Genomic DNA, 26,593 nt, shown 5'->3' with positions numbered 1-26,593 from the left:
TTTATTTTTAATTTTTGAGGGACCTCCACACTGTTTTCCAGAGTGGCTGCACCAGCTTGCATTCCCACCAGCAGTGCAAAAGAGATCCTCTTTCTCCACATCCTCGCCAACATCTGTTGTTGACTGAGTTGTTAATTTTAGCCATCCTGACTGGTGTGAGGTGGTATCTCATTGTGGTTTTGATTTGTATTTCCCTGATGATGAGTGATGTGGAGCATATTTTCAAAAACATGTTGTTTCTTGATTTACTGTAATGTTTTAGGTGTTTCAAGGGCAGGATATCTCCACTTCTGTTTTAGTAGTAGAGCAGAGAGTATTTTGTTTTTGTAGAATTTTGGTAATTTAGAATGTGTTTCCCCCTTGAGGCATACAGTACTTGGTCAGAGGAAAAGGGAGTAACTGAGCACTGTGCAGTTATTGGAGAGGGTGCATGAATCCATTTTCTTGCCAAGCATATACTGTTTTTTCAAATGTAATTAGATGCTGTTGTGTATTCATTTATACCAGTATTAAATTTATATTAGCTTCTCCTGTGTATTTTCTCAAGCAGTGACTATTAAATAGAGCATGTATGAAAATTCTAACATTAGGGGCACCTGGGTGGCGCAGTCGGTTAAGCGTCCGACTTCAGCCAGGTCACGATCTCGCGGTCCGTGAGTTGGAGCCCCGCGTCAGGCTCTGGGCTGATGGCTCGGAGCCTGGAGCCTGTTTCCGATTCTGTGCCTCCCTCTCTCTCTGACCCTCCCCCGTTCATGCTCTGTCTCTCTCTGTCCCAAAAATAAAAAACGTTGAAAAAAAAAAAAAGAAAATTCTAACATTAACAAGGGGGCTTCATACATAAAAATGTGAGGAACCACTGATTAGAAGAATTGAACTATATTCATTTAATGATTATTTATTAAAAAAAATATTTTTTAAGTGGGGCCCCTGGGTGGCTCAGTCAGTTAAGTGTCCTAATTTGGCTCAGGTCATGATCTCACAGTTCATGAGTTTGAGCCCTGCGTCGGGCTCTGTGCTGACAGCTCGGAGCCTGGAACTTGCTTTGGATTCTGTGTCTCCCTCTTTCTATGCCCCTGCCCTGCTCACACTCTGTCTGTCTCTCTCTCTCTCTCTCTCTCTCAAAAATAAACATTAAAAAATTTATGAAATATCTTTTTTAATGTTTATTTTTGAGAGAGAGAGAGAATGAGAGCACACATGCAGGGAGTGGCAGAGAGAAAGATAGACTGAGGATCCAAAGGGGGCTCTGCACTGACAGCACAGAGCCCAATCCAGGACTAAAACTCATGAACCATGAGTTTATGATCTGAACTGAAGTCAGACACTTAACCAATTGAGCCACTCAGGTGCCCCTAAAGTATTGGTCTTTTTAAAAAATATTTATTTATTTTGAGAGAGAGGAGGAGATGCATGAGCTGGGGAGGGAGGGAGGGAGAGAGAGAGAGAGAGAGAGAGGAAGAGAGAGAATCCCAAGCAGACTCTGCACTCTCGGTGAAGAGCCTGATGTGGGGCTTGATCTCATGAACTGAAAGATCATTACCTCAGCCAAAACTGAGAGTCAGATGCTTAACCAACTGGGCCACCCAGGTGTCACTAAAGCATCTGTCTTATACAGGTACACTGTGGTAGCTATTGTGTTCTTGCCTTTCTAACTATCCATTTATGAATATAGGAGACTGGATGGTCTTTTTTGTACAGTGGACTCTCCCATATCACCCCTTTTCTGTACTTCTCCCCATGTCATTTTCTCTTTAAATAATTTATTTCTAATTGTTTCCTTTTTAAGATTAGGAGTAGGTTACCAAAAAAGTATGGAAGGGGGGAATACAATTCTCTCTCCTGGTTAATATGCACAGAAGGATGTGTGCAGAACAGTGTCTTATTATACAGAATGATGATTTCATTTGAAGGGTATGTCTGAGGAAACTTCCACTTTCCTTCTTAAAATGGAAACTAGACCTGCAAAGGATGGCAATGAAGAGAACATCCCTGTGGGAAGGGAAGGACAATCCTGTCTCTTAGACTCACCTTCCTCTTGGAGGGACTTGGACCATTTCCTTTGTCATCACCACAATATCCTCACGGAATATTGATCTTGTTTTAGCTTGGGCTACCTGCTGTATGAGGGATAACAACTTAGTAGGATTCCTCTTGTAGATATCCAGCCTTCTTCGGGTACAGACCCATGGCCTGCCTAAGCCTTACCTTCCAGATTTTGGTTCCTTCTTTGAAAACCTGTGTCCTTCCAACATGAAGGTGTCTACCCTTTCAGGGGAGATCAACCTTGCCTAGAAACAATGTGTCTCTGTTTAGGAACTCTAACAATATAATGCCACAGTTCCAAAATTAATACAGGACATACACATCAAGTGGAAGAAAGGGGGTCTTATTTCATTTTAGCATCTTTGGATTAGAATTGGAAACCAGAGAGCCCTCTTTTAAGGTACTTTTGTTTATTGGAGGTATGAGTCCACTTTTTTTTTTTTTTGTCCTGTATATCTCTGAGTATACTTTTCATACCTTTAGTAAAATTTCAATTAGCTGTGATCATATATCTGGATGCATAAATAAAACTGTGTACTATGTTTTCTAAAATGAAAGGCTATTGTATAAGAGTTAGTGTAATTTAAAAAAATTTTTTATTTTATTTTTTTGAAAAAGAGAGAGAGAGGCAGAGGGAGAGGGAGAGAGAGAATCCCAAGCAGGCTTCACGCTCCACACGGAGCCTGACTCCAGGCTTGATCTCACAATCATGAGATCATGACCTGAGCTGAAATCAAGAGTCTGATGCTTAACTGACTGAGCCACCCAGGCACCTCTGTGATTTTGTTTTTTATTAGTGACTAATTAAATGGGTTAAAAACAGTAATAGTAACAATTTTTGAGTCAGGCTGGTGAAAAGACCAATATTCCACATATTCTTCACTTTAACCATTAGTAAATGGCTGGAGGATATGTCCTTCATTTTACAAATTTGGAGAAAGCTAGTATAGTGTCTCCTGCTTAAGGTTGACATTGGTAGTCAGCTCTCTCTGCAGTAGTATGTTACAGTGAAAAATTCAGACTGGGTTTCTTTGGAGGTAGGATTGGGTAGGGGATAAAAACACATGAAAAAATTGTATTTGATTTTTATTTTTTAGTTATGTTATCGTGGGCGAGTATTCTGACCTCTCTGAGTGTCGGCGACCTTTTTGTAAGACTGGTGTAATGAAAGTGCCCCTAGAGCTCCATTGGGAAGATGGTGATATGATCTGTATAAAGAAAGCCCCAGCATGGTGCCAGAGACGTAGTTGGTGCTCTGTGTGATTTACTCTCCTTTCTCCCCTGCATCCCCAAATTGCCACCCAAATTGTTGGTGACAGGTATAATGTTCTAATAGGCTTTTCTGGATGTGAACTTTATTCTTTGAACAGTTTTAAAGTCCAATAGTTATTTTTGCCACAATAAATTTTACTTAAAGGATATTCTCTTTGTTCCTTCTTGCCACCACATTCTTATGGATTTCTTTCTTATCTACAAGGTGGAGGGAAGTATCTCTTGAAAACTGTTGGGACCACATTTTAGAAAGAACTGCTGTATGTGACTAGAGGTGTGTTTGCTTTTTGAGTTCATGCTTTGTTGCTTTTACAGCACTATTATCTATTTTAGTTATTTCAGTAAACCAAATTGCAAAAATAATTAAAACCTCTAGTTCTGCCTCCAACTTGTGACCTTGGTCAAGTCACTTGACCTCTTTGAGCCCAGTTTCTTCAGTTGAACGCAGATCAAATGATTTCTAAAGCCCTTGTTCCCTTTCATGCTGTGATTTATGAAATCTCTTTATTCAGGAGCAGAGCTCAAAGTGGCATGTGGATCCTAGTTCTCAACGGCAGAGGGCACACGGCCCCTAGTGTGCTGGGCTGTTAGGTATTGGAAACATTCTACAGTTTTGTAGCCTGAAGTTGATATTCTTGAAGCTAGGAAAAGCCAAGAAAAGTGTAAACTAATATTTTGCAAACAGGATTTCATAGCCTGTTTCTAGCTATTTAATATTTAGGTGAAACACTAAAAAAATAGGAGATTTCAACATTCCAAGGGTACTTCCTATAATTAAGTGAAGAGCTTTAGAGTTTTGTTTTGTTTTGTTTCTGAAGAGATTTATCCTTTCCCTCCCCCTTATTTACCCCATCTAAGTACCCCATGCTTAGGATTGGTTTCCAAATGGGATGGAGAGGAGAACTAACAATTATTAAGTACTTATTATACATTAGAAACTATACCTGGTATTTTAGATACACTTTCTCTAATCATCACAGCAATCCTTTATTTTATTTTATTTATTTTTTTTAATTAAAATAATTTATTTTATTTTATTTTTATGTTTTTAAATTTTTTAATGTTTATTTATTTTTGAGAGAGAGACAGACAGACAGACAGAATGTGAGCCAGTGAGGGGTAGAGAGAGGGAGACACAGAATCCGAAGCAGGCTCCAGGCTCTGAGCTGTTAGCACAGAGCCTGATGTGGGGCTCGAACCCACGAACCATGAGATCATGACCTGAGTGAAGTTGGGCACTTAACCAACTGAGCCACCCAGGAGCCCCTAAAATAATTTTTTTTTAATCTTTATTTGAGAGAGAGAGTGTGAACGGGGGGAGGAACAGTGAGAGAGGGAGACACAGAACTCGAAGTAGGCTCCAGGCTCTGAGCTGTCAGCACAGTGCCCAAAACAAAGGCTCGGATCCATGAACCGTGAGATTATGACATAAGCGAAAGTTGGACACTTAACTGACTGAGCTACCCAGGCACTCCAGCAATCCTTTAAATTGTGTTATCCTTATTTTATATAGGAAGATACTGGGCTCAGAAAGGTTAAGTGACTTGCCTGAGGCCTCACAGTAGAGATTCAAGTTTAGGTCTATTAATTTGCAAAGCTGCTTTCTCTACCTGAGTTCTTCCCTTTTCTTCCTAATCTAAATGGTTAGGGATGAATTGCTCACAGCAGTAGTGGCCAGACAGTGGTCACACATGGAAGTTGGCTTTCTCTGGTTCTCAAGTTTTTGTGGCCCTTGTAATTCTACATGGTTTCAAATTTGAAACCTTTAGACTGGATTATTGAAATACAGTTTTTTGTGGGCTACTTTTTAAGGGTACAACAATATCTCATTTTACAAGAAGCAGAATAATCTTTGAGAATCCCATGGTAAGGTGTCTTGTTAGAGAGACATGTACCTACTTTCTTTAAGTCCAGCACAGCCAGTCTTTTGTTCTTTGGTGAAACAGATGATGGTTTTTCCTTTTGAGCTTCAAATGATGACGTTGGCTTGTATTTGGGGACCATGTTGGGTGGTAATGCACGTCTTTAAACACCAGAATCTCATTCAGAATGGTGAGATGTTTACAGTATTAGAGGTATTCTGAAACCTAGGTCAAGAGAAGGAATAGCAGATTCATGTTCCATTTTGTGGCTTAGGCTAACTTAGTCGTTGTTAAAACTTCAGCTGTACACCTGAATCACTTGGAGGGCTTGTTAAAACACAGACTACTGGGTTCTACCATCCACAATTTCTGATTCAGTAGTTCTGGGATTTAGCCAGAGCATTTGCATTTTTAACAGATTCCCAGGTGATGCTGATGCTGACTTGTAGGGACCTCACATGGAGGAGCGCTATACTTACTGAATGGAGGCAAGTGGAATCACTTGTCTATCTTCCCTCCATTGTCTGTTTCTCTTGCTCTCTTTTATTTTTAGGCTGAGTGGGTATAGTTGAATTAGTTTATTTGTTTTTAATTTTCTTAATGTTTATTTATTTTTGAGAGAAAGAGAGAGACAGAGGACAAATGGAGGAGGGGGAGAGAGAGGGAGACACAGAATCTGAAGCAGGCTCCAGGCTGTGCTGTCAGCACAGAATCCGATGCAGGGCTTGAACCCACAGGCTGTGAGCTCATGACCTGAGCTGAAGTCGGACACTTAACCGACTGAGCCATCCAGGCGCCCCTAGTTTAAATTAAATGTAGGGGTTGTGGCTCAGCCAACACTTTATCCCATTGCTTAACTTACTTCTTGGTCCAGAATGAGAACTTGGCCATTCAATAGATGCTGGTTGAATGACTGATTGATTATATGTGTTGAATTAACATATATAATGCTACTGGTTTTTAGCACATGGACATCATTATTATAAACCTGTTCTATACAAACTGTTTATTTTCCTGAGGGAGGCCATCTTTAGATTAGAATAGCTTATGTATTAGGACTATATATAGCAATGATCATGGACATCAGGAGGTATGCAGTTTAGTGCAGTTTTGAGAAACTTGCCTTTTGGGACCTCTGGTATGAATGTGAAGTAGGTATGTGTGTATAGATGGAGCTGGGTTATGGAGTCCCATCTGTTTTAGAATGGCCTACAGAAGTCTTGCAGAGCCTGGTTTAGGCTGGACAGGCTGGAGCAGCTCTGGATCACTGGGTCTGCCTCAGACCAGATGCAGCATTTTCACTTCTGTGTCTCCCAAGTACTAGAGAAATTCATCTCCATGATCCTTTTTTTTAAAGTTAATCAATTAATTTATTAATTAATTAATTTATTTAGAGAGAGAGAGAGAGAGAGAGTGCATGTGCATGGAGGAGGGGCAGAGAGGGAGAGATTGAGAATCCCGAGCCAGCTCCACACTGTCAGCGCAGAGCCCATAGGGCTCGAACTCATGAATCGTGAGATCATGACCTGAGCCCAAATCAAAAGTCGAATGCTTAACCCACTGAGCTACCCAGTTGCCTCTGGCCCTATGATCCTAAAGGCTCAGTGGGACTCTGTACTGTGGGATAACACTGTAAATTCAGGTAGATTGCGCATGAATCTTACCATGTTGTAGGATTTGATAATTATATTTTAAATGGTGAGTTTAGTAAGTGAAAGTTTAAAAAAATCCCCAAAATTTAAAGTTCACTTAAAAAAAACTTTTTTTTAAAAAGTTTTATTTATTTTTGAGAGAGAGAGACAGAGTGCAAGCAGGGGAGGAGCAGAGAGAGAGGGAGACACAGAACCGTAAGCAGGTTCCAGGCTCTGAGCTGTCAGCACAGAGCCTGATGCGGGGCTCGAAGCCACAAACTTGTGAGATCATGACCTGAGCCGAAGTCGGGAGTTCAACCGACTGAGCCACTCAGGCACCCCCTAAAGTTCATTTTTTTTAATGTTTATTTATTTTTGAGAGAAAGAGAGAGTGCAAGTGGGGGAAGAATAGAGAGAGAGAGATACATAGAACCTGAAGCAGGCTCCAGGCTGTGCTGTCAGCACAGAGCCCAATGCAGGGCTTGAATTCATGAACCATGAGATCATGACCTGAGCCGACTGAGCCACCCAGGGGCCCCTAAAGTTCATTTTAAGCTTGAAATTATTATGTCATTTTTATCATTTTTGACACGTTTTATACACGTTTTAAAGTCTCAGTGTGTATTTTGTCTCTTTCAGTATAGATTAAAATTTCTTCCTTTTAAATTCATCTTACTTTTTTTGCGTTGAAATATTTTCAAGTAAATTGCAGACAGCATGACATTCTATCTCTAAATCCTTCAATATACAGGTGTAAAAAGTAAAAACATTTACTTATGCAGCCACAACAATATGATCACCCCTAACAAAATTAACAAGTTATTAGATTCTTCTAATACCTAGTCCATATTCACATTAACCTAATTGTCCTAATTATCATTTATATCATTTGTTCAAACTAGGATACAATCTGGAATCATGCATTGCATCTGGTTATTTTGTTCCTTAAATTTTGTTTAATCTAATTTATTTATCATGACATTGCCTTACCATTGTCTTATCGCACATTTGGATTTGTCCAACTGCTTATTCAGAGTGCCTTTAGCTTGTTGTTCTATACTGTGTATTTCCTGGAAACAGGAAATTAGATCCATAAGAAATTAGATCTAAAGGCTGGAAAAAGATACAAGTTGAACATTTTGGGCACGATTTTATCATAGGTGAAGTTTGCTTTGTGTTGTACCACGTGAGGAGGTGCATAATCTATGCCTGCCCCACTGTTAGTGATGCTAATTTTCATCACTAGATTGAGGTGATGGCAGCCTGATTCTTCCATTGTAAAGTTCCATTTTGCCCTGGTGACAAGAGAGCACTCTCCATGATATTACTCTGGCACTAAGATGAATCTTCATTTCCCTGTCATTTATTCTCCTAATGTTTTTAACACCATGTGGTAATTCTTGCCTGAATCAGTAACTTCATAAGGGTTTGCAAAACTGTCATTTTTCTAATTCTGTCATTCCTTCTGCATTAGCTGACATTTAATTAAACAGAGGTCTTTTTCATTAACTGGGACTATTTGGTACCTTGAAAAACAATTCTGTTGGAAACTCAGGTTAAATATTGAGTTTTTTTTGTATTCCCAATTTCTAAATTAGGAGTTGGTTTAATAAATACCTTAAATGGTGGCATATGACCATATATATTTGTTTCCTTTTTGATATCCATCTGAACTAGTAGATTTTTGTGAATTGAATGCTTCAATCAGCTACAATCATTATTCTTTATATGTTCAATTTGTTTTATGTTCAGTTTGTTAAAACAAGCCAATAATATAGTCCCTTGTAGTTGGTTCCTATATCTGTTAGACATCGCTGCATTAATTTTTGAGCATTTCCTTGCTTCCATGCACAGCAAGATGTATAGGTTTATCATTTAGCTTCCTTGTCCCAAAATGTTAGTCAGCCACTTCACTGACAAGCCCTAGTTCCTTTTAGTGTGGAATGGTATTAAACACCAAAATCCTAGTTCTTGGAATGTCAATTGTTACTGGGGTGACAGTGTTTATAGACCTTTTCAGTGGTCTGTTTAATCCTTGAATTTTGATACTGAAGTTTGGATAATGAAAATTCAAAACATAAGGGATATCTGTATTTTAAAACTTTAATGAATTCATATCTCTATTTCCACTTCAGTTTTACCATACTGTGTTTTTAAGTAACTCCTTGATTTTATAATTGTTATCTTTTATCTTTTCTGTTATCACTGAGAATCTTGAGTACCAATAACATTGTTTTATTGTTGTTGTTGTGTTTAGGTAGGCTCCACACCCAGCGTGGGTCTTGAACTCACAACCCTGGGATTAAGAGTCACATGCTGTCTACCAGCTGAGCCAGCCAGACACCCCAAACATTGTTTTATTTTACAATATAAAGAAAGTAACTTCAAAATAACAGTGCCAATATTACTACTGCAATTAAAATCAATTAAAAAAAATTTTTAACATTTATTTATTTTTGAGAGAGACAATGCACGAACAGGGGAGGGGCAGAGAGAGAGGGAGACACAGAATCTGAAGCAGGCTGTAGGCTCCAGGCTCCGAGCTGTTTGCACAGAGCCTGACACAGGGCTTGAACTCATGTACTGTGAGATCATGACATGAACCAAAGTCAGATGTTTAACCTACTAAGCTACCCAGGTGCCCTTGTAATTAAAATCAAATGAAGTTTAAAAAGTTTTGTGAATATTTTTGTAGCTTAGTTCGGTTTTAATGAAAGAATAAGTTTAATTACTTTTTTGTTGATCTCATTTACTTTCCTCTGAAATTTGTCTGCTTTGTTTTTGTCATAGGTTGATCATTTTGGATTTACTACAGATAAAACTTTTAAACAGCGGTACTTACTAGCTGATGAACACTGGAAGAAAGATGATGGATCAATACTTTTCTACACTGGTAATGAAGGGGACATTGTCTGGTTTTGCAATAATACGGTATGTGCAAATTTGTGAAATTCCTATGCTCACTTTGCCTTTTATTATGACAAACTAGAAAAAAATGTTTTGCGGTATATATGACCAAATATTACTGTACTTAATCAAGAAGCTCTTTAGAGCTTAAAGAATTACTCATGAAAAGAGTGAAATACTATTTTTGGACAATTGAATCTTAGATTTTTTTTTTTAATCCCAATTTATTTCTAGAGTAAATAAGGATATGAGGGACATGGGAATAGGAATATTATTGCATATAGATTTTTTTGGTTTTTGTTTGTTTTGATTATGGTCTCCAGGATATAAACATGAGGGCATGAATTTTTGTTTTTTTGTTTAGTATTGTATTTTCAGTCTAAGAACTGTGCTAGACATACAGTACATGCTCAATAAATATTTGTTAAATGAATGAATAAAATCTAAACAATGCCAGTGCAAATAAGAAAAACAAAATGCAAGTTTGATTGTCAAATAGGAATGGACAGAGGTAAAGTTGTAGCTATATTTTAGTTTAGCTTTCCTGTTCTACTATTTTTCTTATATTTGTGAGTAAAAAAATAGTATAGATGTTAGCTTGCTTTCCTGACCATACATTCTATTGTCTTTTATAATAACACTTAAATCCATTAACAAAATTTACTTTAGAAGGACACTTGAAAGGAAGATATTTTCCTTTTTTTATGTTCTAGCGCTATGACTAGAAAATGTCAATTTTCTACCAAAAAGCTAGTCTGTGAATTACCTTAAACTGAGGACTGAATCACATTTTCTCCATTGCCAATGTCTGCCACGGTGCCTGGTATTCAAGAGGTCTTAGTAAATGTTTGTTGAACTAAACTGAATTGAAAGCAAAGATATCGACCCAATTATAATGTTATTGCATTTCTCATTTTTCAATATTTCCTTAAGACTGTTGAGTCTAAATATGTTAGTTGAAATCAAATAATTCAGGTCCTAGGATGTCTATTTCTCTTACATCAGTGACAAGTGAAATCAGGATTTATTTCCCATCAGATTCCTGCTTAGTTATTCTGGGAAACACCTGAGGCTGCTTTGTCTTTTTCTCTTTCTCATGTGTGATTTCCCATTTATGCCACGGCCATGGGGCAGCTTCTCGTGTCCAGTTATTTTTCCCAGCTCTTTTTCCTCTTATAGACAGGCAGATGTTCTTGCCTCCACTGCTCTGACAGGCAGCATAATTTAAGGCTTACCTTAGAAGTGACAGAAAGGGGGCGCCTGGGTGGCGCAGTCGGTTGGGCCTCCGACTTCAGCCAGGTCACGATCTCGCAGTCCGTGAGTTTGAGCCCCGCGTCAGGCTCTGGGCTGATGGCTCAGAGCCTGGAGCCTGTTTCCGATTCTGTGTCTCCCTCTCTCTCTGCCCCTCCCCCGTTCATGCTCTGTCTCTCTCTGTCCCAAAAATAAATAAATGTTGAAAAAAAAATTAAAAAAAAAAAAAAAAGAAGTGACAGAAAGGAAGAGCTACACAGTGTAGGAACAGTTCCAGGGAAGTGACTAGATGTAGATCCTTAGAAGGGTCCTGGCCCTTTCCCAGCCCTAGACACCTCCCTTTATACTAAAATGTCCTGGTTGCACTATCACATATTCTGGATGTTCATTTATTAAGAGACTGTAGCAGAATGGTCAAGAGTGATAGACTGGTTAGGATTGAATTCTGGTTTTGCCATTATGCTGTGTGACTTTGGGCAGTCTCTTCTTCTGTGCCTTGGTTTTTTTACCTGTTAAATGGGTGTAGTGATAATAATCTAGTTCATACAGTTGCTGTGAGGACTAAATAAGAGTTAGGAATTTAGGACAGTGCTGGCACATAGTGTTATTAAATTGTTAATATATTACATGGACCTCTTCTGAAAAATAAAAACACCCTGAAATAGATGCAGGCAAAAATTACTGACCACAATCAATGTTCAATTAAATTGCTTCCTTTGAAAGCCTGAGTTCAGCTCCCCAGAGGCCTGGCTATTTTGATAGATGATCCTTACCTTTAAGAAGCTCACAGTCTGGGGGCACCTGGGTGACTCTGGGTTGAGCTCTTGGTTTCACCTCAGGTCATGATATCATGGTTTGTGAGTTCAAGCCTTGTGTCAAGCCCCTAGTCGGGCTCCAGGCTGGTGTCTCAGAGCCTGCTTGGGATTCTCTCTCTCCCTCTCTCTTTACTCCTCCCCTGCTCGTGCTTTCTCTCTCTCAAAATAAATAAATAAACTTTAAAAAAAGAAGTTCATAGTCTGGTAGAGTAAGATACATATAAACAAATATTTCAGCGTAGTAGTAGAGATCTATACCTAGCACGGTGGTGTTGAGAGGCAGGACTGATCAGCAATGCCAAAATGGGGCAGGCAGAGGAGGGCATGCTTGAGCTGGTTGTTACAGGGCCTGCAGATAAATGGCAGGAAATGGGCAAGGTGTTAAGAGAGAAAGTGAGGGTTATTGAAACCATCACAGATAACAGGTTAAATTCTCCATCATCACGTGCATGTAGCTCTTTAAATTGTTCATTTATTGATCAAGATGAATAAAAACTTTTAGAGGTTCTTAGCCCTTGTTAGGAAGCAGCAGTTCATTAAAAAACAGCAGTGTGCCCTAGGAATGACAAATAGTTTTTAATCTGTGCTAAATTTAAATCTAATCGATTGATGTTGGCTGTCTAGAGTACTTTGTTGAGAAGGATTCTGAGGGCACCACTTGAGGTAAGTGAAAAAATTCAGTGATTGATTAATGACCAGCATTAAGTATGGAAATAAGATCTGAAAGCATTTGATGATTGTACTGTGAAGCTAGCCTGTGCTTGAATCTTGGCTCTGCTGCTTTCTAGCTGTGTGACTGTTACAGGATATTTAAACTACTGTGCCTCAGTGTCCTTGTCTGTAAAATGGGGTTACTAAAAGTACCTATCTCTTAGATTGTTGTGATAATCAAATGAAGTAATATATATGGAGTATTTAGAGCAGCCCGACACATTGTAAGTACTCAATTATTATTAGCTATTGTTAGCTACTACTTATTTTTGAGAAAATAAGATTAATATAAAACCCAAGGGAGCCCAGTATGCTTATTTGTATTTCTTTTTTCTTTTATGTTGTAAATGTTTATGGGTAGGCAGCTAACTTACATATCTACAGTTTTTCCTAGGCTATTTTACACACAGTGCAATTTGAAGACTATTTTTGACAAAATATTGATTATGCAGCTCCAGTGTCAGAATAAGGAGAGTTGGAATGATTGGTGGTTGAGTGACTTGGGCTTATTTTTAATTATCTCACTGTACTATAGTATGAGATTAACATGCAACAACGAAACAACAGTTATTTATCTGTAGAACAAATATAAATTGTGCAACTTCTCAGAGCTTTTTTGGTCTGGTTTAACATTCATCTCGTATGACTTGGCAAAAGGTTCAATGACTGTTTCACATAAAAAATGATTTTTATCCTGTGAATTTGTAAATTCTCCCTAGGGGTTCATGTGGGATGTGGCTGAGGAACTGAAAGCTATGTTGGTGTTTGCTGAACATCGATACTATGGAGAATCCCTACCTTTTGGTAATTCATTCAAGGTAAGTACAGGCATACCTTGTTTTATTGAACTTCACTTTACTGGACTTCACAGATCATGTGTTATTTGCAAATTGAAGGTTTGTAGCAACCCTGTGTTGAGCAAGTCTATCAGTGCCATTTTTCCAACAGCATTTGCTTACTTTGTTTCTCTGTGTTGCATTTTGGTAATTATTGTAACATGTCAAACTTTTTCATTATTATTACATTTATTATGGTGATCTGCAATCAGTGATCTGGAAGATGCTCACATAAGATGGCAAACTTAATTGATAAATAATGTGTGTGTTGTGACTGTCCCACCAACTGGCCATTCCCCCATCTCTGTCTCTCTCCTCAGGCCTCCTTATTCCCTGAGACATAAAAATGTTGAAATGAGGCCAGCTGGCCTCTGAGTGTTCCAATGAAAAGAAGAGTTGCATGTCTCTCACTTTAAATAAAAAACTAGAAATGATTAAGTATAGTGAGCAAGGCATGTTGAAAGCTGAGAGAGGCTGGAAGCTAGGCCTCTTGTAACAAACATTTAACCAGGTTGTGAATGCAAAGGAAAAGTTCTTGAAGGAAATTAAAATGCTCTTCCAGTGAACATACAAATGACAAGAAAGTGAATCAGTCTTACTGCTGGTAAGGAGAAAGTTTGAGAGGTCTGGGTAGATCAAACCAGCCACAACATTCCCTCAAGCCAAAGCCTAATCCAGAGCAAGGCCCTAATTCTCTTCAATGTGATGAAGGCTGAGAGAGGTGAGGAAGCTGTAGAAGAAAAATCTGAAGCTAGCAGAGTTCATGAGGTTTAAGGAAAGAAGCTGTCTCCGTAACATAAAAGTACGAGGTGAAGCAGCAAGTGCTGATGTAGAAGCTACAGTAAGTTATCCAGAAGATCTAGCTGAGATAAATCATGAAGGTGGCTACAGTAAACAACAGATTTTCAATATAGACAAAACAGCTTTTTATTGAAAGAAGATGCCACTGAGGACTTTCACAAAGAGAAGTCAATGCCTGGCTTGAAGTCTTCAGGACAGCCCGACTCTCTTGTTAGGAGCTAATGTAACTGGTACCTTTAAATTAAAGCCAATGCACATTTACCATCCTGAAAATCCTAGGGCCCTAAAAAATTATGCTAAATCTGCTCTGTGTGTGCTCTATAAATGAAAGAACAGAGAGCCTGGATGACTATACATCTGTTCACAACATGGTTCACTGAATACTTTAAGACCACTGTTGAGACCTACTGCTCGGGAAGAAAAAAGTTCCTTTCAAAATATTATCGTTCATTGACGATGCATCTGGTCACCCAAGAGCTCTGATGGAGATGTACAACGAGATGAATATTATTTTCATTTCTGCTAACACAACATCCATTCTGCAACTCATGGATCAAAGAGTCACTTTGATTTTCAAATCTTATTTAAGAAATACATTTGTGGGGCACCTGGGTGGCTTAGTTGGTTAGGCATCTGACTTTGGCTCAGGTCATGATCTCGCAGTTCTTGGGTTTGAGCCCCACATCGGGCTCTCTGCTGTCAGCACGGAGCCTGCTTTGGATCCTCTGGTGCCTCTCCTCTGCTCATTCTCTCTCTGAAAAAACAAACAAACAAACAAACAAACAAAAAACATTTTGTAAGGTATAGCTGCCACAGAGAGTGATTCCTCTCTGATGGATCTTGGCAAAGTCAATTGAAAACCTTCTAAAGGATTCACCATTCTATATGCTATGAAGAATATTCAGGATTCATGGGAAGAGGTCAAAATATCAACATGAACAGGAGTTTGGAAGAAGCTGATTTCAACCCTGTGGATGACTGTGAGGGTTTCAAGAAAGACTTCAGTGGAGGAGGTAACTGCAGATGTCGTGGAAATAAGAGAATCAGAATTAGAAGTGGACCTTGAAGATGTGCTAAATTGCTGAAATCTTGTGATAAAACTTGAATGGATGAAGAGTTGTTTCTCATGGATGAGGAGTTATTTCTTATGGATGAGCAAAGAAATTGGTTTCTTGAGATGGAAACTGCTGCTGGTGAAAATACTGTGAATATTGTTGAAATGTCAACAATGAATGTAGAGAATTAAACAAACTTTAAAGCAGCTACAGGGTTTGAGAAGATTGACTCCAATTCTGAAAAAAATTCTGAGGGGAAAAATGCTATTGAACAGCGTCACATGCTACAAAGAAATCATTCATGAAAGGAAGAGTCAATTGATATGGCAAATTTTATTGTTGTTTTGTTTTAAGACATTGCCAAAGCCAACCCATCCTTCAGCAATCACCACCCTGACTGGTCAACAGCCATCAACATTTAGGCAAGACCCTCCACTGGTAAAAAAGATGAAAGCTCAAAAAAACTCACTGAAAGCTCAGATGATGGTTAGCATTTTTTATCAATGAAGTATTTTTAAATTAAAGTGTATACATCTTTTGGGGTGCCTGGGTGGCTCAGTCGGTTGGGTGTCCGACTTTGGCTCAGGTCATGATCTCGTAGTCTGTGAATTCGAGCCCTGCATTGGGCTCTGGGCTGACAGCTCAGAGCCTGGAGCCTGCTTCTGATTCTGTGTCTCCTTCTCTTTCTGCCCCTCCCCTGCTCATGCTCTGTCTCTCTGTGTCTCAAAAATAAATAAAAACATTAAAAAAAATTTTTTTTTAAATAAAAAATTGTATACATCTTTTTGGAAATAATACTAATTCACACTTAATAGACTACAGTATGGTGTAAACATAACTTTTATATGCACTAGGAAGCCAAAATAGTCATTGGACTTGCTTTATTAAAATATTAACTTTATTGTAGTGGTCTGGAACCAGACCTGCAATATCTCTGAGGTATGCCTGTATAGTTTTTAATTTTAAGTTTAAAAGGTTTTTTTGAAGTTTAGAATATTACATGTTCTAATTACATGTTCCACTTTAAGAAAGAAATGATAGCTGTAGCTTGAATAGCCTGAAATTTCAATGATTTGTATTTAATCTTTCCTTTTTTATATGTAGTTGAACAGATTGGGTGCTTTTTATTATTTTTATTTTTTTAACATTTTATTTATTTTTGAGAGACAGAGAGAGACAGAGCATGAGAGGGGGAGAAGCAGAGAAAGAGGGGAACACGGAATCTGAAGCAGGCTCCAGGCTCAGAGCAGTCCACACAGAGCCCGATGCAGGGCTCAAACTCATGAACCATGAGATCATGACCTGAGCTAAAGTCGGATGCTTAACCAACTGAGCCACCCAGGTGCCTCCAAGCCCTTTTTAAACTATAATATTATCATTTCTAATGTTGATCATTTTTTAACTCAGTGGGAAATCTTAAGATATGGCTGCAGAGAATGTGAGGGGAACTTCTCATTGTTTCAGAAATATCAGTAAATTATTCTACTTTATAAATTATACACTTATATATTATATTAATAATATATACTGGGTCTACCACAGGAAAAAGTATAATGAGCACTCAAATGTTTAAAAAGGTATTTTTCAATAAAATAAGGACAAATTATCTCTGTCTCAGTGAGTCCAAATGGCCACTTGGATTCCCTTCTGACCTTTCCTAATCTCACAAGGAGTTTTGGCCTTGGCCACAGACTGTACACCCAATAAAAAGGATACTATTTCCTCAACTGAGTCACTCATGTACTTTGTGATTCTGGGTATATGAATTTGCTATCTGTGCTATTATTTACATAATACTTTTCTTTAAACAACTAACTTTTCAAATTTTGCATTGTCTTAACAAGGGTTTTATGTACTAGTTTTTATTTCAAATTACATTAAAACAAGTATTAAAATAAAAAAGATTACCTAAGATCATTATGCATACTACCAGTATGCATATACCATCTTTTTAGAAGAACTTGGGGCCAGTAATTTTCTAGGCTGCCTATTTTGAAAGAAGTTTATATATGTATATTTGTGTTTGTTTATTTTTGAGAGAGAGAGAGAGAAGCAGAGAGAGGGAGACACAGAATCCAAAGCAGGCTCCAAGCTCTGAGCTGTCAGCACAGAGCCCAACGCGGGGCTCGAACCCACAAACCATGAGGTCATGACCTGAGCTGAAGTCAGATGCTTAACTGAGCCACCCAGGCACCCCTGAAAAGAGTTTTAATTTTCATTCTCAGAGGTTTTATTAGCTCATATTATAAGTAAATAAAATAAATGAAAATTTCTTGTGTTGTGAATGAAGAACAGAACTATCTGCTGATATTTGTTGGGCTCTCGGGGGAAACTCTATTCTTTAGCTTATTATTCTGCATAATTATCTGATTAGGAGAGTTGATAGATCTTGAAACCATTGGAAGAAGTCAGCTTGTTGCAGATAGAAACATAATGCCACCTAGATCCCCATGGTTCATACTTTGTTAGCAAAATGGAACTAAGGGCTCTTTTTGATATGCTTCTTTCCCTTCATGTGCTAACAGAATTTGTCAGTAGCATGGGGGTTAATATTACAAATATTATGCAAGGATTAGAAAAAAATTACACTCAATTATACATAGAAAATTGGAAGTAAAGACTAGTGATAGATAATGAAAGAGGAGTTAAGAGGTATGTATCTTGGGGTATGTATCTTGGGGTACCTGGGTGGCTCAAGAGAGAGCAAGGTGGAAACTGCAGTGCTTATTGTGACTTAACATTGGAAGTTATACGTCACTTCTGACACATTAATTAGAACCAAGTCACTAAGCCCAGCCCAAGCTCAAAGAGAGAGGAATAAGACTTTTTCTTTTAAAGGAGAGTTACTTTTTTTTTTTTTTTTTTTTTAATTTTCAAGTTAGTTAACACACAGTGTAGTCTTGGCTTCAGGAGTAGAATCCGGTGATTCATCTCTTACATATGACACCCAGTGGTCACCCTGAGAAGTGCCCTCCTTAATGCCCATCACCCATTTAACCCATCCGCCCTCACCCTCTCCAGCAACCCTCAGTTTGTTCTCTGTATTTAAGAGTTTCTTATGGTTTGCCTCCCTCTCTGTTTTTATCTTGTTTTTCCTTCTCTTCTCCTATGTTCATTTGTTGAGTTTCTCAAATTCCACCTATGAGTCCAATCATATACTTTACTAGCTCCCTTAGTTTAGCAGGACTCTGAGCTTTACCCCCCTATGTTGCACTGAGGAAATTGTCTCTAGGCAGAGAGACAGTGATCATGGGACTTACTTTATGAATATCCTTCTCTCAGGGATCAACGTCTTGTGTTGCCTGTTTTCTAATGCCTGGATGTAGTTGCTGTATTCCATTTGTAACTCCAATTTTATAGTTGTTTACAACAGGGTAATTTCCAGTTGTTGGTATGCAGATATAATGATAATCTTTCTGATAAGGAAGGATGAGTTTGATTTTTATTGATGATTCTTCAGTTTTTCACAAGATTCAGTCTACCTTTGCCTGTATAGTAGCCATTTTATTTTTTAAATTTTTTTTAATGTTTATTTTTGAGACTGAGAGAGAGAGAGAGAGAGAGAGAGACAGAATCCAAAGCAGGCTCTAGGCTCTGAGCTGCAGCCCAGAGCCTGAGGCTGGACTCGAACTCATGAACTACAAGATCATGACCTGAGCCGAAGTCGGATGTTTAACAGAGCCACCCAGGTGCCCCAGTAGCCATTTTACGTTTCAAAATTTAAAATAAAAATTTTAGGGGCACCTTGGGTGGCTCGATTGGCTAAGTATCCAACTTTAGTTCAGATCATGATCTCGCGGTTCATGAGTTCAAGCCTGGCCTCGGGCTCTGAGCTGACAGCTCAGAGCCTGGAGCCAGCTTGGGATTCTGTGTCTCCCTCTCTCTCTGTGCCTCCCCTGCTTGTGCTCTGTCTCTCTGTCTCTCTGTCTCTCTCAAAAACAAATAAACATTAAAAAAAAGTAATAAAAATTGTAATACAGCAGTTGTTTGTTAAGCTGAGAATTGTATTCCATCACATTTACTATTAAATATTACACTTTGTTTCTATTGTTTCTACAACCTCAACAAGGTCTTTGGTAAATAGCATTTAATAGAAATTACATTTGAATGCAAAATACATTATGTTCTTCGCACAAACTTAAAATAATTTTTTAATGATTTATTTAAATCAGCATCGTTATTGCGTTGACTGGGCATTTTAACTCAATTGCCTAGAAATTCTGTTTGGAGAAAAACTTATCTAACTGGCTTTTTCCCTGGATCTATGCTATGCCTAAGCTGCTATTATGTGCACATTTATACTTGTTCTTTGTTACTTTTCTTTAGGATTCCAGATACTTGAATTATCTGACATCAGAACAAGCTCTGGCAGATTTTGCAGTGTTAATCAAATACTTGAAAAGAACAATCCCAGGAGCTAAAAATCAACCTGTCATTGCCCTAGGGGGCTCTTATGGTGGCATGCTTGCAGCCTGGTTCAGGATGAAATACCCTCATATGGTGGTTGGGTAAATGCATTTATGTTGGACATGAGCACTTCTTTTTTTATTTTTATTTTTTTAATTTTTAAATTTACATCCAACTTAGCATGTAGTACAACAATGATTTCAGGAGTAGATTCCTTAATGCCCCTTACCTATTTAGCCCATCCCTCCTCCCACAACCCTCCGGTAACCCTCTGTTTGTTCTCCACATTTAAGAGTCTCTTATGTTTTGTCCCCCTCCCTGTTTTTATATTATTTTTGCTTCCCTTCCCTTATGTTCACTAAAGTCCTCAAATGAGTGAAGTCATATGATATTTGTCTTTCTCTGACTAATTTCGCTCTAGTTCCATCCACATAGTTAGAAATGGCAAGATTTCATTCCTTATGATTGCTGAGTAATTCTCCATTGTATTATATATCACATCTTTATCCATTCATCCATCGATGGTCATTTGGGCTCTTTCCATACTTTGGCTATTGTCGATAGTGCTGCTATAAACATGGGGGTGCATGTGTTCCTTCGAAACAGCACACCTGTATCCCTTGGATAAATATCTAGTAGTGCAATTGCTGTGTCTTAGTATAGTCCTATTTTTAATTTTTTGAGGAACCTCCACACTGTTTTCCAGAGTGGCTGCACCAGTTTGCATTCCCACCAGCAGTGCAAAAGAGATCCTTTTTCTCCACATCCTCGCCAACATCTGTTGTTGCCTGAGTTGTTAATGTTAGCCATTCTGAGAGGTGTGAGGTGGTATCTCATTGTGGTTTTGATTTGTATTTCCCTGATGATGAGTGATGTGGAGCATTTTTTCATGTGTTGGTTGGCCATCTGGATGTCTTCTTTGGAGAAGTGGCTATTCATTGGACATGAGCACTTCTTAATACTGTCACAGCATACTTAGATATTTGTTTCTGTTGTACTGAGATTTCTGGTTTTTATCTCATTAACAGCTGTTATTTTTCTCACCATTTTTGTTCAATGTCCGTTTCAATTTTAAAACTTGAATTTGATGAGTTACATTTTTTTTTATGTTTGCCTTTATTATTTTCCTTCCAATTTAGAGCTCTTGCAGCCTCTGCCCCCATCTGGCATTTTGGTAATCTGGTACCTTGTGGTGTATTTATGAAGATCGTAACTGAAGATTTTAGGAAAAGTGGCCCAAATTGTTCAGAGACCATCCACGATTCCTGGGGTGCTATTACTCGACTCGCAAGAACGGGTAAGCTTTAATTAATAGAATAAAATCATGGAGTGTTTTACCTTTCACTTGTTAAATTCAACACTTGCTTGTTTTTATTTTTAAGTATAACATACAGAAAAGTACACAAATCAAAATACATCACTTGATGAATTTTCATGGAGTGAAACATAACCAATATGGTATATTAGTATAATAATCATCCACTGTAATCAAGAACATAGTACTATGTTTTGTATCTGCTGTCTTTTGATCAACACTATGTTTGTCAGATACTTGTTTGTTTTACTTTATTGTGGTTTATGCATTTTGATTGCTCTCTGATGTTCCATTTGTTTATTTATCTACTTATTTCAAAAGTATCTTTGAAACAGGAAATAATTCAAATAAATTCTGGCACACCCCATGAAGATAGACAACTTGTTTATCATGGGATTTTCCAGTTACTTTAAAAATATTTTATTGAATGTTGAAAAAGCATACTTGGAGAAATGGTATAGAATATTGAATTTTCTAAAATACCAAGTGATCAGTAAAGCTTTCTGTCAAGTAGTGCTTTTTATATTCCAACAATGTGATTCTGTTTTCAGGCAGTGGCTTGCATTGGCTTTCTGAAGCCCTTCACTTATGTACCCCATTAAGAAATTCGCAGGATGTTCAGCATTTGAAAGGCTGGATCTCTGAAACCTGGATAAATCTGGCAATGGTGGACTACCCTTATGAGTCTAACTTTTTACAGCCTTTGCCTGCTTGGCCTATCAAGGTAATAGGAAAATATCCTTTCATTACTTTTTTTTACTTAAGTTTACTTACTTATTTTGAGAGGGGAGAGGGGCAGAGAGATAGGGTGAGAGAGAATCCCAAGCAGGCTCCATGCTGTCAGCATTGAGCCCAACATGGGGCTTGAACTCATGAACCGTGAGATCATGACCTGAGCCAAAATCAAAAGTCAGATGCTTGAGGGACTTGAGCCATCAGGCCCCTCTCCTTCATCACTTTTAATATGAACTTTTCTCTCTCTCTCTTTTTGTTTTGTTTTTTAAACTGGTGCTTTCTGTGACTTTTAGCATCAGAGGAATTTCCAATGACAAAGGGGCTCTGAGTATGACCAACCTGGGCAGAAATTCTGGCTTCTGTCACTTTCTGGTTACTCAACCTTGGACACCTTACCTAATGTTTGTAAACATCAGTTTCCTCTGATTTGAATAAAGGAGATAAATGTATAGATTATAGAGTTGTATGATTTAGAGCTAAGACCGATAGTTGCTGCTAATGGAACGATTACTGTGTGCCAAGTCCTGTGCTGTACACTTTGCATGCACAATTTACTCCATCTTTGTCATACATCTGAGACACATAGACCTATGTCATATATGGTTAGTGCTTAATAAAAGGCAACTGCTATCATAGTGCTATGACTCAGTCAACTGCTAATGTGTTCTAAGTGCTCGACATATCATAAAGGAGTGATCCCCATGCAGCAGGGTGGAGTGGAAGGAGTACTGACTCTGGATCTTTGATCCAGAACCACCATATACCAGCTGTGTGATCTTGAGCGAGGCTGTCTTCTTCCTGAGCCTCCCTGTCTTCCTCTGCAAAATGAGGTAATGATACTTACATTCTCCATAGGGTTGTGCTGAGGATCAAATAAAATATTAGACATGAAAGTACTGTGGAAACTGTAAAGATACATCGCACCATAAATTTTAAAGTTCTTTTCATGACAAAATTCTTTATTGTGTATTCATCCTCTTTTAAGCATTTCTTTGTAAAGAATATTCTTATTAGTTTTAAAATTAAAGTTTGGCTAACTTGATGGTTAAGTTTAGAGAATATAATTGATTCTACAGGTAGAATGAGTGCTGGAAATATAAATAGACTTGGTCAGATGAAAACCAGTTTTCAAAAGCACTTTGAACTTAACAGTCCCTTTGAACTATTTAAAAAATTTTTTTTCTTAATGTTTATATTTTAGAGCAAGAGAGAGAGACAGAGAGAGAGAGAGAGAGACAGAGAGAGAGTGTGAGCAGGGGAGGGGCAGAGAGAGAGGGAGACAGAATCCATAGCAGGCTCCAGGCTCTGAGCTGTCAGGTCTGTTGGGCTCTGAGCCCAACGTGGGGCTCGAACTCATGAACCTTGAGCTGAAGTCAAGACGCTTAACTGACTGAGCCACCCAGGTGCCCCATCAGTCCCTTTGAACTAGTAAATGAACATTTTGCTTAAAACTTTGTAACCCACATAGAACAAGGTCATTTGCTATTAGAGATCCTATTCTTCATCTAAAAGCTAGAATGAGAAGTGGATGTCTTGCACATAGCAGTCCAGAGGTAAATTTGTATTGAATTCAATTGAATTTAGACAATACAGAGTTATTTAAAAGATCAGATCTCTCTCATGGTAAGAAAACCTGGATCAAAATAATGAGAAAAAAACTAAATTTGAGCCAGTTAGCCTCCATACATGTCTTTGTGCTAATAATGCCTTATCTCTCTTATTTTACTATTTACAGAACACTTTCATATATGCTGTCCCATTTAATCCCCACAAAAATACTCTGGGAAAAAGAGGTACAATGGAGTGGAAATTTAAGCTCAGTCAAGAAATGGGGAAAGCACAATTTGAACTTGGGTCTACCATTGTTCAGAGCCTCTGATCTTTTACCATATCGCACTGGATTAGGAGAGGATTTGGCTGGATTTTGGGGTGGATCTCTAGCCACATTGTGACAACTATCAAATTTAACTATAGTCTGTTTACAAAGTGAAAATTAAGTTTGCATTTTTATGCCCATTTGAAGAACAGATGAGTTGTCACATGATAAGCATATGGGAATGGGGCGCCTGGGTGGCTCAGTCAGTTGAGTGTCCAACTCTTGATTTCGGCTCAGGTCATGATCTCACAGTTTATGAGTTCAAGCCCCGCGCTGGGCTCTGTGCTGTCAGTGCGGAGCCTGCTTGGGATTCTTGTTGTCTCCCACTCTGCCCCTATCCTGCTTGCACTCTGTCACTCTCTCAAAATAAATACATAAATCAAAAACATACAGGGAATTCCCTTGGTATTTGGAACAGAAGTTGGCAAACTTTATTTGTAAAGAGCTAATAATAAAAATTTTAGGTTTTGTGGGCCATTTGGTCTCTGTCACAGTTGCTCTGTTCTGTAGGTATGGCAGGAAAGTAGCCATAGGCAAATACAAGTAAATGAGGAAGACTATGCAATAATACTTTATTTATAAAATAAACAGTAGCCTGGATTTGGCCTGGGGGTGTGCCGACCCCTGATTTAGAAAAAGGCCAGAGGAATACAGCTTTTTTGTGTTCGTTTGTATTATGATTTGGAACAAGGAACACTAACTTTGCTTTTCTCCCCATTTCTTTAATGTTCCTTTTGAAAAATTTGCTGATGCATCTCACATGTAAATAAATATCCTATCCTTCCTCTCTCCTAAGTATTCATTAAAAATTAATTCATTCAAAATTAGTAGAGTATATCTCAAATATTCTGCCATTTATTTTTGATTTAGCACAGTCCTTCTTTTATCTTCTGTATATATGCATTATAAAAGTTTATTTTTAAGGCAAGGTAATTTGTGTCTTTGCCCAACAATCAGGTTTTACTTCTTTTCTCCAGGACTACTTCTTGTTATTCTCTTCAGTCATTTCTTACTGGTTTTATCCTTTCTTTTGGCATATTAAGGAATTCTTGGTTGCTTATAATATATTTATGTTTCTGTTTCTTGCCTGCACCCAACCAAAAGAAATCTCTCATTGCCTCCTGCTTGAGAACTTTCCATTGCCTCTATTTCCAGTTTTATCCTATATGATTTCAGAGTTTTTCTACTACATGTCTCCCTCCCAAACTTTTAGCTTCAGATCACTTTCTTTCACTGTTCATTCTATTTCTCCTTTCTTGACCTCCTCTCTGTTCTCCCAACCCACTAATCCCAGGAACACTACCCAGTTGGGGACCGCTCTTTCACTTGGATAGTTCCATTTAACCATAACTCCTCCTCCCTCTGATACACTTCCTCCTTTTTAAAAGGCTGACAAACAGCCGTCCTTTTCTAAGTCTGTAACTTAGGCTTAGGATAGTGAGATAATGTGTAACAGTTGGGTTATGAAAAAAAGTAGGTGATTTCCAATTCTGCCTGGACCCTGTATGGTTCTGAAAGATCCAGAGGCAGTGATTGAATGCCTTTTCCGTGTCAACTCAAGTATCGTTCTTTTTAATTTGTTTGTGGGCTTTGCACACTCAGACTCCATTTGCTTTTGTTTACTGTTAACAGAAGCTGCAACATTCATGCAGAAATAATCATGGACTTGGCTGAGAGAGCACAAGGAAGAAGAGAAAAGGGAAATAGAAAACCTCTCTGTCATTTGACTGCTCTGTCAGCATAGAAACTACTAGGTCTCTTCTCAGCTTAAAGAACAGTTTTTAAGGATACTATAGTGGTTATTGATTTTGGAATAATTTTTTAGCTGATAACTCACCAAATCTTTTGGCTTGGCCTTCTGAGCATGCAGTTAGATGTAGTGAAATAATAAGACATAAAATGGAAAATCTCTTCCGTTTGTCTTGGTGTTTGATAATGTATGCGACCTCTCTGGGTGGTTTAAGCGGTTTAGGTGCATTCTATGAAAAGGGAGCTTTTAATGACAAAACTAATGTGATTATCTGTGAGTGTGAGAGGGGTATTGAAGCCGTAGAGAAAGAAAATCTGTTAGAAAAGCTGAATGTATCTGCTTAATCCTTTCTCTAATGTGGATGGGCCATACTTTCCGAGAGGAGGTTGGTCTTTTTTTTTTTTTAACCCATCTTCTTTCCTTCTTTTAAAAAATTTTCTTTGCCCCCTTTTTATTTCTCTTATTCAGATGTTTATCCTTATAGGTAAGGGGACACATAAAGCTTTTAAACAAATCATTATCTTTACACTGTCTAGTGTATGTGGGATCAAAGGGGAGATTCTAAATATCGGGGTATAGAGCTAATTAGTTTGGTACTAAGATTGAAATGTTCTTTTACCATGATTTCTAGACTCTTTAAAACAAGAATTATTAAAATGGACTTCTAATGCTCTTTTTAAGTTTTTCCTGAATGTTCATCTTTGTTCTAGGAAATAGAAAGTGAATTAAATCTATTTCATATGTTGATTTTTGAGCCTCATATGAATTACTCTACTGTTTTACAGTTTTTTGTTGCATGATAAAAAAAAGTTGTTTGGTTTTTACATTGCCACAGAATCCCTTTTATTTAAGGTTTTATGTAAAACAAACTTAGAAAAATATAAAGATAATCTAAGAATAAAAAAATTTGCGGGGCATCTGGGTGGCTCAGTCGGTTGAGCGTCCGACTTCAGCTCAGGTCATGATCTCGTAGTTTGTGAGTTCGAGCCCCGCATCAGGCTCTGTACTGACAGCTCAGAGCCTGGAGCCTGCTTCGGATTCTGTGTCTCCCTCTCTCTGCCCCTTCCTCACTCATGCTCTGTCTCTCTCTGTCTCTCAAAGATGAATAAACGTTAAAACAATGTTTTTGCTTAAAAAATTAAGCGTGAGACTACAGGTATATTTAGGCACTGTTTGTGTTGTTATTTTTCTCTTACACTACAGTTTTGAAGTTAAGTATGTGTAGTATTGGCAGTTACAAATGGAAGCTCCACAGCGAATCTTGCATTTGAATGCCAGCTCTGCCACTTTCTGGCTGTGTGACTGGGACAGGTTTCTTAACCTCTC

General features: G+C 38.2%; 1 protein-coding gene across 1 annotated transcript in view; it reads left to right on the top strand.

Moving 5' to 3' along the window:
- PRCP (prolylcarboxypeptidase) overlaps positions 1–26,593 on the top strand; it is a 76,154-nt gene that overhangs the window by 34,206 nt on the left and 15,355 nt on the right. The window contains exons 3-7 of the mRNA XM_060605501.3: positions 9,599–9,739; positions 13,212–13,310; positions 19,511–19,692; positions 20,731–20,888; positions 21,458–21,630. Of these exons, the coding sequence (XP_060461484.2) occupies positions 9,599–9,739; positions 13,212–13,310; positions 19,511–19,692; positions 20,731–20,888; positions 21,458–21,630 (753 nt within the window). The remainder of the gene's footprint in view (positions 1–9,598; positions 9,740–13,211; positions 13,311–19,510; positions 19,693–20,730; positions 20,889–21,457; positions 21,631–26,593) is intronic.

The sequence above is a fragment of the Panthera onca genome, chromosome D1, assembly GCF_046562875.1.
Source record: "Panthera onca isolate mPanOnc1 chromosome D1, mPanOnc1 haplotype 2, whole genome shotgun sequence".
Taxonomy (NCBI): domain Eukaryota; kingdom Metazoa; phylum Chordata; class Mammalia; order Carnivora; family Felidae; genus Panthera; species Panthera onca.
Note: the sequence above shows the minus strand (reverse complement) of the source record. Positions and strands in the feature narration are given on the sequence as shown.